The sequence below is a fragment of the Marmota monax genome, unplaced genomic scaffold (genome assembly GCF_021218885.2).
Source record: "Marmota monax isolate L192 unplaced genomic scaffold, Marmota_monax_Labrador192_F-V1.1 WCK01_AAM20220418_F8-fsc00010, whole genome shotgun sequence".
NCBI lineage: Eukaryota > Metazoa > Chordata > Mammalia > Rodentia > Sciuridae > Marmota > Marmota monax.
In genome coordinates this window covers 23,705,992-23,720,040 of record NW_026692321.1, presented here as the reverse complement: position 1 = coordinate 23,720,040, position 14,049 = coordinate 23,705,992, and the positions used below count along the sequence as shown (strand labels likewise).

General features: G+C 34.7%; 1 protein-coding gene across 12 annotated transcripts in view; it reads right to left on the bottom strand.

Moving 5' to 3' along the window:
• Nucleotides 1-14,049, bottom strand: part of Birc6 (baculoviral IAP repeat containing 6) — a 218,668-nt gene that overhangs the window by 164,652 nt on the left and 39,967 nt on the right. For all 12 annotated transcript variants that reach the window (XR_006851216.2, XM_046441601.2, XM_046441604.2 and 9 more), the window contains exons 7-10: nt 9,544-9,766; nt 9,305-9,465; nt 6,304-6,362; nt 168-1,562 (exon numbers count right to left, since the gene is read on the bottom strand). Coding sequence is in view for 11 of the 12 variants with exons in the window: in XM_046441601.2 (XP_046297557.1) it covers nt 168-1,562; nt 6,304-6,362; nt 9,305-9,465; nt 9,544-9,766 (1,838 nt within the window). In the remaining variant the exon portion in view is untranslated. The remainder of the gene's footprint in view (nt 1-167; nt 1,563-6,303; nt 6,363-9,304; nt 9,466-9,543; nt 9,767-14,049) is intronic.

Genomic DNA, 14,049 nt, shown 5'->3' with positions numbered 1-14,049 from the left:
TAGGGTGGCAGAAAAAGTTTTAAGAACACTTAAAACAGTAAATTACTTCATTATAAAATAGTAAATTCCTCCCCATCTATATGGATCTTAATTTCATATTAGGTATGCACATAAACCATATATAAGGGTTTTATAAGATTTATGAAAGAAGCAAAAAAATAGCTTACCTTTGGTGCATGCACATAGCCTGTCTGTGCCCGAGCAGTAAATGACAGAAACAAATGTATCCTGTTCTTCAGTGCCCTCCTTTTTGGGCGGTTCTACTTTGGCCAAAATTTCAAAATTTGAAAGATCTAATATTTTTACATAACCTCCCTGAGTGGTTATTACCAGGTGTCCAAGAGTAGAAATGTCAGATTTTTTTTCTCTCTCAATGCCATTCTTTGAGGTTAACTGCATTTCTTCAACAGGTTCCTCACAATCATCCTCTCGATTATCCAATATATCTGGTGGAAGCAAAATGAGTGAGGTAATCGTGTCCTGGGGATCTTTGATATGTTGGATTTTTATTGGCTCCTCTTCTAAAGTCACTATCCGAGTGGCATAATTCATTTTATAAAGTAATAAATATCCACCACTAACATTCCTCTGCTCAGGCTGAATTATCAAAGGAGACTGTACATCTGCTGGTGGTTCATGATGGATTACACTAATATTTGCACCATTCACTACAGCAAGATTTGATTCCAGCTCACCTTTCCGTCTATTACATAGTGCAGAGTTTAATTTATTTAAATTATTCAAGGCCTCTACTTGATTTATTGCACTCAAGGATTCAACAGGGCACGTCCGCAGTCCTACCAGTAAGTGAATTCCATCAGCACAAGGAGTTATTGAATCTATACAAAGATTCTCCTCCTCTGCAAACTTCGGCAGCCTCAAGCACTGAACCAAAGTCCCAGGCTTGGGAAACACAGAGTTCCACTTCTCAGAATCTGGAGAGGTAAGGTTGGCTGCAGCATCCGCAAATTGCTGAATATAAGTCACAGGAGGATCCTGCAACAACAATTGCTCCTGACTATCCAGCTCCATTTCAATAATCTGTGGAACCGTAAAACCATCATCATGCAAACTTTTACTCATAATATTGTTCATCTGTGAAAAGATTTTTCCTGCTTTCTCATCAGATTCTTTGATGCTATAAAGAAGTAAAACAGGTAAAGTCCTCCTTACAAGAGGAGAATTTAATTCTGAATTAGTGCAGGATTCATTGTCAGTTGACCCCTGTTCTGAAATACTTTCACCCTGAGTTCTGCTTAAACCATCCAGTGACCTGTGCGAATTACTACTAATGGGTGAGGTAGCAGGAGATTTATAGGTTAATAAACCTCCAGCTAATAAACATGGAAAGGGAATGTTGTGTTGTTCCTGGTGCTTTTCCTTTGTCTTCTCACTCTTAGAGTTTGTTAAGCAAGGATTTGCCCCAAGTTCTTCAAGATCCTTAACAGTATCTTCAAGCACATTTGCAACAATCTCCCACTGAAGTTTTTCTGGCTGTTGGAGAATGCTGAGTGCTGTTATATCAAGGCTTACTTCCATGGCTTCCTTCTGTGATGTGTGCCCTTTGAAAAGGAACAATATTTATTAGATATGACCTTGTTAATTTAAATCAAAATCTGTGGTTTAACATGTTCACATTTATTTTTTACTCATCCAGTCAGTGCATTATAGTAAGTCAAAGAATTTTAAGTATTTTAAAAGACATTTAATCAAATCTGAGATGAACCTATTCCGAAAATTACAAAGGTATTCAAAATTATTTTCAATTTCAGAACTTACTCTACTGAGGTTCTAAAAACCAGCTTTAAAAAAAAAATAGAAAATTAGGGATAGGGTTGTGGCTCAGTGATAGAGCGCTTGCCTCGCATGTGTGAGGCACTGGGTTCAATCCTCAGCAGCACACAAAGTAAATAAAGGTACTGCATTTATCTACAACTAAAAAATATATATATTAAAAAAATAGGATATTAAAGAGCTAAAGAATGAGTATATTAATTATTCATCACTTTAAATGAATATTAAAACAAGATCTCTGTACTTTAATTCTAAACCAAAGACATCCAATACTACTGATGTATCTCTCATTTACATACTTTGAAAAATATCTAAGAAAAATTATTATAATCTTGATTAAATTTTCTTTATTTCTTAGGAATCAAAGCACCATTTCTTCTTTCTTATCCTACCATGCTGATTATCAGTGGATTATAGTTGTGTGAAATTTACTTCTAATCTGAGCTTAGAAACAAATAATAACTAGAAAGAAAAAGTTCTGCAAAATCTATCATTTTAAAGTGAAACACAGGGCTGGGATTGTAGCATGTGCAAGGCACCGAGTTCAATCCTCAGCACCACATAATAAATCAAATAAAGGTATTGTGTTCAACTACAACATATATATGAATGAATGAAACACACATATCTTCTGTACTATCTGCTAATTATAGTTCATTTAAAGGAAGCTCAATCACAATAACCAAAAAAGGCCTAGCTGCCCTTCAATAGATAAATGGATAAAGAAAATATGGTGTGTGTGATATATACATGTATATATATATATATATTACAGACACACACACATGGAGTATTGCTCGGCCATAAAGAACAACCTTTAAGACATTTGCTGGGGCTGGGATGTGGCTCAAGCGGTAGCGCGCTCGCCTGGCATGTGTGCGGCCCGGGTTCGATCCCTCAGCACCACATACAAAGATGTTGTGTCCGCCGAAAACAAAAAATAAATATTAAAATTCTTTAAAAAAAAAAAAAGACATTTGCTGGTAAAGGGATGGAACTAGATACTACCATGCTAAGTGAAATAAGCCAGTCCCAAAAAGTCAAGGGTCAAATGTCTTCTCTATTATGCAGAAACTAATCCAAAGCATAGGCGGGAAGTTTGGAAAAAAAATAAATAAATAAGAGAAAAAAGAGTAGTAGAGTAGATAAAGGAAAAGGAAGGAGGGATAAAGGAGGGATGGATAGGGAAAGACGGTGGAATGAATCTACCTAACTTCCTGTATATGTATATAAATATACCACAGTGAATCTCGTCATCATGTACATCCACAAGACATTAATTTAAAAAAAAAAATACTATACATAAATAGCAGAAAGATCAGTAGAGAAGGGGGAAGGGAACAGGTGGAGGGAAAGGGGAAGTACTAGGGATTGAAATAGAACAAAATTCCATGCCTTTATGTCAAAATGAATTCCATTGTCATACATAACTAAAAAGAACCAATAAAAATAAAGGGAGAGCTGGGGTTGTAGCTCAGTGGTAGAGCACGTGTCTACCATGGGTGAGGCACTGGGTATGATCCTCAGCATCACATAAAAAATAAAGGTTAAACTTTATTACTAAAAAATGAATTCATTAATTAAAGGGAGTACAACTACACTACATTATACCTTTTTGAACTTTCTTACCACTCCAAATAATCCCCATACAAAAGTCTTATGCAGGCAACTTTCAAAAGTAATCAAACTTCAATTTAAACTTTTCTTTGACCTCCTGTCAAACATTCTCACTCTTTGTCAAAAGGCATGTATTCTTAATGCTGGTATGTATTCCAAAACCAAAATTTTTTTGAGATGATCTAGATACCTCCTTTTTTCTGGGAGAGGGGGTAACCAGGGATTGAACTCAGGGGCACTTAACCACTGAGCCACATCCCCATCCCTATTTTGTATTTTAGAGACAGGATCTCACTGAGTTGCTTAGCGCCTCGCCTGTTGCTGAGGCTGGCTTTGAACTCTCAATCCTCCTGCCTCAGCATCCCAAGCCACTGGGATTAAAGACGTGCACCACAGCAACTGGCTTAATTACTTTTAAAAGTCTTAATCTTCAACTGAAAAATGTCTTATGAAGTCTCTTAGATTGCACTCACATTTTTTAAACAATTCTTCAGACAACAGAATTCAACTGAACGGAAATTAGTACATAGAGTTTATAAATTTTCTAGATATTTTGGAAAAGGAACACATCTTTCATAATAACTGACACACGTATGGCTACTCCACAAGCCTCCAGAAAGTTACAAACAAGTCTTTTAAGATAACTAAATTAGTTTAGAAGAAAATGAAAAAATGAGCTACTTAAAAATTCTCAACTGAGGCAATTACAATTTTTAAACAGAAAGGGTTTTTTTTCGATTTTGAAAGCTACCTTTTAATTCTACACACAGACAACATTCTCAACCCTTAAAGATGTGTTGCCATATGCAGTTAACAGAAATGTGAAAATTTTTCTAGGTGCTGACAAATGAAGTCAAAAGATAATTTTAAAAATTCTAAAGTTAGAAAAGGGATAAGAAAATAAACAATACATCTATTATTATATTTTAATATTTAGTTAGTTAGTTAGTTAGTTAGTTTTTGGCGGACACAACATCTTTGTTTGTATGTGGTGCTGAGGATCGAACCCGGGCCGCACGCATGCCAGGCCAGCGAGCTACCGCTTGAGCCACATCCCCAGCCCAAATACATCTATAATTAATTACAAATATACACAGTAAGATCTTTAAGATCTATAAGAACTATACCCAGAAAAAAGAACAAAGCTAGAGCATGTAAAGGTTACAATCAGAATCAAAATTTAAAGGGAAAAAAAAGAAAATAAGAACATTTAATGCAAACACTTCACGTTACAAAGGAAAATCTTAAACCCACAGAGTTTAAGTGGCCCAGTCTTTTGTTAATCACTTTCAAAAAGATTTCATGATAAATTAGAATTTAGAGAACATGTATTACTCTATAATAACCATAATTTTTAACTACTGTACTACACAAAACCATATCTCTTCTAAAGAGATTTATTTAGTTACACATATCCTTAGTTCATGACATTTGGCATTAAATGATAGCCACAACTTATTTATAGTCATTTCTTTAAAACACTAGCTACTTTTCAGGTACTATGTTCCAAGTCTTACAGCTATATATTTAAAGACTAGAACTATGAATAATATGAACAATCACTGTTTTACATATAAGGAAATGCAACTGGACTATAAGTAACAGAGTTGGAGTATAAATTCTGACATAATAAAACTAATTTGAGAATCACTATTATTCTTTCCTATAAAATAACATTAACCTGGGTGTGGTGGTACACACCTGTAATCCCAGCAATCTGACAGGCTGATGCAGGAAGAAATGCACATTCAAGGCCAGCCTCAGCAACTGAGCAAGGCCCTCATTAATTTAGCAACTCCATGTCTCAAAATAAAAATAACCTAAGGATGTAGCTCAGTGGTAGAGCACCGCTGGGTTAAATCACCAGTACTAAATAAATAAATAGATAAATTTAATATGCTTGGTACTAAATTTAGTACACTTGATAGCATGACTATAATTTTATACTTTCAAATTTATTTTCCATATACTTTTAAGAATAAAGAGCTTTAATTTAAATGTTACATTTATTTAAGAGAATACATTATACACTATGTACTTACCATTAATTCAAGATTTCTCAACCAATCTGGAAAGCAGTATGGAGATTCCTTAGAAAACTTGGAATGGAACCACCATTTCACCCAGCTACCCCACTCCTTGGTCTATACCCAAAGGACTTAAAATCAGCATACTATAGTAATCAACCACATCAATGTTTATAGCAGCTCAACTCACAATAGCTAAACTATGGAAGCAACCTAGGTGCCCTTCAGTAGATGGATGGATAAAGAAACTATGGTATACATACACAACAGAATATTACTCAGCATTTAAAAGAGAATAAACTTATGGCATTTGCAGGTAAATGGATGGAGTTGGAGAATATCATGCTAAGCGAAGAAGCCAATCCCCCCCAAAAAAACAAAAGTTGAATGTTCTCTTTTAAGTGGATGCTGATCCATAAGAGGGTGAGGGTAATGGAGGAACTTCAATGGGGTAAGGGGGTGGGGGAGGGGAGGGGTATGAGGGCAGGAATGAAATGGACATCATTACCCTAGGGTACATGTATGACTGCACATATGATGTGACACTACATCATGTACAATCAGAGAAATGAAAAGTGTGCTGCAATTGTGTACAATGAATTAAAATGCATTCTGCTGTCCTATATACCTAATTAAAATTAATTAATAAATTTTAAAAAAGATTACTAAAACTGAAAAAAAAAAAAAAAGAGAGCAAAGAAGAGACACCGAAGATTTCTGATACAGAAATATTTGGGTTTTCTGCACAAATTACTGAAAATTTTGAGTTTGCATTAACTAAGAAATTCAGACTTAAACAGTATGTAGCTTTACTTAGAATAATAGAAGGATTTACAAAGAAGATAATCTAATAATTTTTACATACCTGTCACAGAATCTGATCTGGAATGCTCTTCACTGTCTGAATCCTCCAGTAAATCATCACTTAAATTAAAAGTAAAAATGAAAAACAATCTGAATTTGATAAGAAACATTCATCATATGAGAAATCAAAACAAAAGTGTAATGTTAAAATCACTGCTATACATCTCAAATGTAAACAACATAAAAAACTATTAAAACTAGCTGAAATGAGATACAAATAATAAAGTCTTAATCATCACAAATCATTAAATAAATGTCTACCTGAAATAGGGTGTGGAAACTTACAGGAATCAATATAACATTTAGGGATTTGAAATCTACTATGTGACTGGCGATAATTTAGGCAAATAAAAGGGTACAGAGCAGCAGTTAATAAATTTAAGCATAAGCTTGCAATAGTAAAATTTTAAGGACTATTCTATTATTGAATTTAGAAAAGTTACTTTAAAACCTAATAAAATTGTACAAATACATGTGTAAGTACACATACTCACACCAACATGCATTTCATTTTTATTTTGTGGGGTTTTTCTGTTTTGTAAAGGCTGCTAATAACTCCTTGACAAACTATTACACTCAGAAGTTAGAGGTTAACACAATAGTCCCTCCTTTGAGCGTCACTCAAGTGGCGATGAAACTGTCAGCCTCCCTCTTTGAATCGACCTCTATCCTCTCTCTCTCCACTGTTAGCCAACAAGAAAAAACAGGTCATTACATACCAAACAAACATAATATTGGGCTCTGTCTGGACTCTCTCAATCAGCACATCTTACAGTGGTTTCTAAAATTCTGATAACCTCATTATGAAAACAAAAAGATGCATTTTGCAGAAAGAAAAGGCAATTTTACCCTTTTGAAATAATATACTTCAATCTGAAATGCGGAGACATTTATAATGTTATTTGATTTCTAGTTATGGTCTCCACTGAAAACGCTTAGGGATACTACATACCAAGGCAACATTTGAAATTTGGGAAGGGTTCACCTAAATAATTTTAACAAAGTTTCTGTTTTAGTTTTTTTAAGTGATAATCATTGTTCATAAACTAATTTAATAGTATAATTTAGGCGGGGGAGGCTGAGGCAGGAGGATCGCAAGTTCAAAGCCAGCCTCAGCAAAAGCAAGGCTGTAAGCAACTCAGTGAGACCCTGTCTCTAAATAAACTACAAAATAGGGCTGGGGATGAGGCTCAGCAGTCGGGTGCCCCTGAGTTCAATCCCCAATACCAAAAAAAAAACCAACCTCACACAACAAAAGCAAGCTGCTTTTCCATCACTCTCACATGAATTTGTAACTGAGAACAACCACAAAGCTTTAATTCAGTATGTTCTCGAGCACACACCACTATCAATAATTTCCACGAGCTATTACCAAAGAGGAACTAGACAGTGATAATCTTCCTAAATTAATTTCCCAATAATAAAATAATTCCCATTAATAAAATTTTACATACTTCGTAATGAAGTACATGCCACCAAAAGGGATTGTGAAGTAAAATAATAAATCGCTGAATAAATGTAGCACCAATCAGTAACATCAGAAGCCCCTGCAGATGAATTGGTAGATACCATCAGTATCTAAAGACATCTGATGACAGTTAAACATCCTCCATTTCACATTGCTACCTAACCTCTTACCAGTAATAGCAGGTATTGCTTATCATCAATATCATCAACTGAATGGCTTACTGCCTCCTTGGGAAATCACACAAACATTGTTGTGTGATCCAGGCCCAGTACACAGTCATAACTGCAGAAGTTCATAGAAAACAAGTGGGTGAACTGGGATTTTAATTTGACTCTCCTGCCCCACACAAATCAGTGAAGTCACAAAAATCAGCTACCTGTCAGAGAAGTTGAGAGGAGAATCTAGAAGAGCAATTTTAATGTTTCTATATCAATGATTATGGTGCCTCAACTCCCTGTTCACTAATGGTATATTGTTTTAAATAATTAGGTCCTCTTGCTTTATCTAACGTCATTTCACTTTCATTAGTAAAATTTTATTTCCTTTTTTTAAAAATATTTTTTAGTTGTAGTTGAACACAATACCTTTATTTTATTTATTTATTGTTACATGGTGCTGAGGATTGAACCCAGGGCCCCGCATGTGCTAGGCAAGTGCTCTACCGCTGAGCCACAACCCCAGCCCTATTTCCTTTTTTTTCCCTTTTGTATTTTATTTAGAGACAGGATCTCACTGTGTTGAACAGGGCCTTGCTAAGTTGCTGAGGCTGGCTTTGAACTCGCCACCCTGCTGCCTCAGACTCCCAAGACACTGGGATTACAGGTGCGCACCACCACACACAACCTCACTTCCATTTTTGAGGTGCTAATGAAAAATGGGAAACAAATCATTTGTTTCAACTGCTCTATGAGAAGATTTAATTTTTAAAAAGTGAATCACAAATCTAATCCAAGGATTTAATTTTTTTATGCTTTTTTTCCCACCCCCACCGCACTTTTGGTATGGGGGTTAAACCCTGGCCATTGTACCTGCATAGCATACGCTTTTACCACTGAACGACACCCACCATCAATCAACTTTATTTTTCTTATGGCAATTATTGCCAACTGACAGAAAATAAGAAAGGAAAAAAAAGTTACAGGTTACAGGCCACAGTATTTCTGAATGAAAATTTCTCTTTGAGAATCACAGGTTTCAGATTTCTGACCAGACATTTTTTTTTAATAATACTTATTTATTTTTTTAGTTGTAGTTGGACACAATACCCCTATTTCATTTGTTTTTATGTGGTACTGATGATTGAACCCAGTACCTCACACGTGCAAGGCAGGCGCTCTACCACTGAGCTACAGCCCCAGCCCCCAGACATTTATTTTCTAATTTTGATAAATTCTGACATTTATTTTCTGATTCTGAAAAATTTTATAATCTTGATAAATTTCTATGCCCCTTTAGGTAGAAAAATGAGAACATAAAAATTTTTAAAAGAAAACTTATAACATTTATAAATACTACTAAAAAAAAATTCACATACCTATCTCCTTCCAATTTTGGTATATCTGAGCAACTAGAGGAATCCTCCAGCCATGCCAAAGTTGGTCTCCTTGAATCAACTCCTGAGCTAGGTTCTCCTGATAGAATAAGCTGTTGTACAATTGCTGGATCATAGGCATTAATTTCAAACTTTAAGTGCACCTAAACAAATGAAAATCCTAAGTTTACAATTGATTTTTTTTTCAATTATGAATCTGTTACTTCAAAAATAAAGCATACCTTCATGAGTTTGGAAACATCCCATATGCAGATCTTTCCTCGTTTTGTTGCAGCTGCTAGAAAATGGGGGCAACTCCCAGACCCAAAGCAAGATATTCTGTCTGTTCCATCCGTACAAGGAAACTGTGCAGGACTTGTTGCAAGTGTGACTGACAATGGCACATTCTGTGTGTGCTCACCTTTAACAAACGGGCAGTTTGGAGAATGTCTCTCATGTTCCGACCTGTACACAGATTAAGAAATAAAAAGATTACTGAAAACCAAAGCAGTTAAACTAGTACATTAAAACAGAACTCCACATAAATGTCAAAATATATTCTACTGTCATGTGTAACTCAAAAGAGTAAATAAAGACTTATTAGGAAAAAAACAGAACTTCAGGATCAGCTCCTTTTTTGTAAAAAACTCAAGTCACAAAAAGTCAGTCTCAAAGGAAACTGAGAAACCAGTACTATAATTCATGCTATATTAGCATATTGATAAAACAGTCTAAACTCCTGATATTACTTCAAAATGGTTTCCTACAATTCTCTACCACAACTATAAATCACATATAGTAGGATATCAATAAATGCAACTTATATCACAAAGTTTCTAGTAAACAAAACTCAATAAATGGAATTACTGTCAAAAAGTTTTTACTAATGCTCTGAAAACAGAGATCTCTTAAGAATACAGATAAAAAATATTTAAAAACAAGTATATGGATAAAATTACATATTAAAACACAAAAATATACCTTTCATATTCACTGTAAGACACAATCAGGCAAGTAACTCATAAATAAAATTCCTTTTCAAAAAACCTAAAAGAGGTTCAGATGTTATAAATTTCTGATGTTCAGAAAGTATACACTACAGGCTCACTTCCATATCCATGGGATCTGCTTCTATGGATTTAATCATCAGTGGATAGAAAACATTTGGGGAAAAAACTGCATTAGTACTGAATATACACAGACTTTTTTCTTGTGATTAAGCCCTAAAAGGCACAGATTGACAACTATTTACATATCAATAACATTATATAAATATTATAAGTAATCTGAAAATAATTTAAAATTACATGTAAGAATGTAAATAGGTTATATGTGAATAAAAAGGGACTTGAGCAGCCTTAGATTTTGGTATTCACAGAGGGTCCCAGAACCAATCCTCACAAATAGAGAGATACAACTGTACTTCTTTCAAGTAACTGCTTATTGCACAAAACTAAAATGTTAAATTAGTTTACTAGAAAACCATAAAGAAACATAACATTTAAGAATTTTAAAAAAGGTTAGGAATGCAAAACAAGACCTGGTATAATGACTTTAAGAATTTTTTCAAATACTCAAAACAGAATCAACTTTTAACACTCAAAAATTATCTGTTCAAAGCCTGGAGCAGTGGCACAGGCCTATAATCCCAGTGGCTCCCCTGAAGCAGGAGGATGGCAAGTTCAAAGGCAACCCCTACAACTTAACGAGGCGCTAAGCAACTCAGTGAGACCCTAAATAAAATACAAAATAGGGCTGGGGATGTGGCTCAGAGGACAGAGCCTCTGAGTTCAATCCCCAGAAAAAAAAAAATTATCTGTCCAACTTTGTGACTTCTTTATTATTTCTTTCTAGTTTTCGTTTTTTTCTTGCATGCTTCCCTGCCCACTTTTTTACTTTGATTAGTTTTAATTATAAGGTATTTGAAATGTCAGGATCCTATTACTTTCAAAAAAAAAAAAAGAACCTTTTCCCTTACCCACTTGTATATTTCCATAGCAAAGAAAGGGAGAGAAAAGAAAATCCCCCTCATAAAACATGGTATTACTTATTACTTAGGGTATACATATTTCTTTTTATATGGCAACTACAACTTAACCTGTATCTATATACAAATCCAGGGTAATCTGAAATTCAGATGTCTTCCATAAATCCTTTCACATTTCACTGCCAAGCACATATTTGGACCAAATTCCCTCCAAGCTAAATTCCAATGTATTTTTTCACCCTTTCATCTTCCCTGAGGTTTAACTTCTTTATTAAAATGTTACTTATACAAGTTACACATGACTATATAAAATAAAGCCAAATGAACTTCAGTTATTTCTTTTTTAATATTTTTTTAGTTGCAGATGAAAATAATACTTTTATTTTATTTTCATGTGGTGCTGGGGATTGAACCGAGTGCCTTCCACATGGGAGGCAAGCACTCTATCACTGAGCTACAACCCAGTCCGGAACTTCAGTTATCTTATCCTAGTCATCCCCTATCCCAAGTCCAGGTAACCATTATTATGAATTCAACTGACATTTTTTTATTGCTATTGTTTATGAAATAGGGATTGAACCTGTAGGTAATCTACCACTGAGCTACATTCCCAGTCCATTTTTATTTTAGTTTAGTTTATTTTGAGACAAGGTCTTGCTAAATTGCTCAGGCTGGGCTCAAACTTGTAACCCTCCTGCCTCAGACTCCCAAGTAGCTGGGTTTACAGACATGAGCCACCAGGACCAACCAACTTATATATTTCTAAAATATTTTTTTAAACTTTGCTTTATCTATTTATTTTTTAATTTGGTGCTGAGGATCAAACCCAGTGCCTCACACGTGGTAAATGCCCTACCACTGAGCCACAACCCCAGCCCCTTTAAAATATTTTTATACAGGCTGGAATTGTGGCTCAGCAGTAGAGCGCTCACCTTGCACGGGTGGGACCTGGGTTTGATCCTCAGCACCAAATAAAAATAAAGGCATTGTGTTGTGTCCATCTACATCTAAAAAATAAATATTAATATATATATATATATATATTTTATAAGTCTACATATATATGTACACAAAGGGTTTTTGATTACTTTATATAAATCAATGTCATTAAACAAATCATTCTATAATCATTTCCTTGATACAAGAATGTATTAGAGGGCTATGATTGTGGCTCAGTGGTAAAGCACTCGCCTTGCATGTGTGAAATACTGGGTTCAATTCTCAGTACCACATATAATAAATGAATAAATAAAGATCCATCAACAGCTAAAAAACTATTTTTTAAATAATATATTGGAAAGTTACTAGTGATTATAACAAATATCACAGTGTTCATTCCTTTTAATTGTTGGATCATGTCTATCACATGAACATATTGTATTTTATTTGGCTATTCCACTCCTGACAGGCATTTAAGAATGCATTTCACTGTCATGTATTTAAAAAATAAAATCAATTAAAAAAAAAAAAAGATGCTTCCAGTTTTTTGCTACAATAGCCATCTATTTTATGCCTCCATGCATATTAAGGCAATTAATTCCCTAGGGCAGATAAGTAGGAGCAGAATTACTAGGTAATTCTTTTTTTCTTTTTAAGAATTCAATCTCCTTCCAAACTAACTCTATTAATCCTATCATCAAAATAGGAGAGTGGCATTACCCCTTTCAGACTGTCCCTTCTCTCCCTTATAAATTCAAAAAGTACCCCAGCTCAGCTACACAGCCTCTGCCAATCCCCTTCCATCCATTTAGAGCATGACTCCAGGCATTCAGAGACCCCACAAACTTCTTGGGTTTGAGGAATCCCCAAATTTAGACCAAAGAAGAGGGGGAATCATCAAGGCAATCAACCCCTGATAATACCCCCGACCCTGCTGCTAAAAAAGGATTCTGACCAGCCCAAGTAGAAAATTTAAATCCACTTTCCCACAGAAAAATTTACAAGATTATATTCTATAAAATCATGGTATAATTTTTCAAGTAAAGGTTAAGTAACTTTTTGATGACTGTCTTTAGAAATTATATATACATACACACACTCACACACACACATATATACATGAACACAAACACATATGTATATATATTTAAATGGAGCATGTGAGACAGGCAAAAAGCCTGCTTGCTTCTATAGAAAGAAATGAGTCCCAAACAAAAACTTAAATCTGAAATTGGTCAACTAAGTCTGTAAATAATGCAACATGAATTTCTCATATAGTATTTTCCAGTTCAGACTGATCCAAATGTATAGGCTTTACCAGTTTCAATTCATTCACACAAGCTGATGAACATTCAGAGACTACTAATTTTAGTACAAAATGACATCTTAAAACAAAAAAATGGTTCAATCACTTACTACTCATTTGTCCTTGAGAAAATGATATTTTCTTCAATTTAAAATGGTAATTCCTATCTAACAGAGTGACTATAATTAGGGAATATTCTCAGATCTCTCACATAAAATGGAGATGATAACAATACCTACTAGAAAGATCAATGAGAAAATTAAATGAATTAAAAATATACAAAGTTGGTCGGGCATGGCAGTGCACTCCTGTAATCCCAGTGACTCAGGAGGCTGAGAGAGGAGGCTCACAAGTTCAAGGCCAGCCTCAACAACTCAGCAAAGCCCTGAACAACTTAGTGAGACCCTGTCTCAAAATTTATAAAAAATAAAAAGGGCTGGGGAATGAAGCTCAGTGATAATGTGCTCCTGGGTTAAATCCCCAGTATCAAACACACACACACACACACACACACAC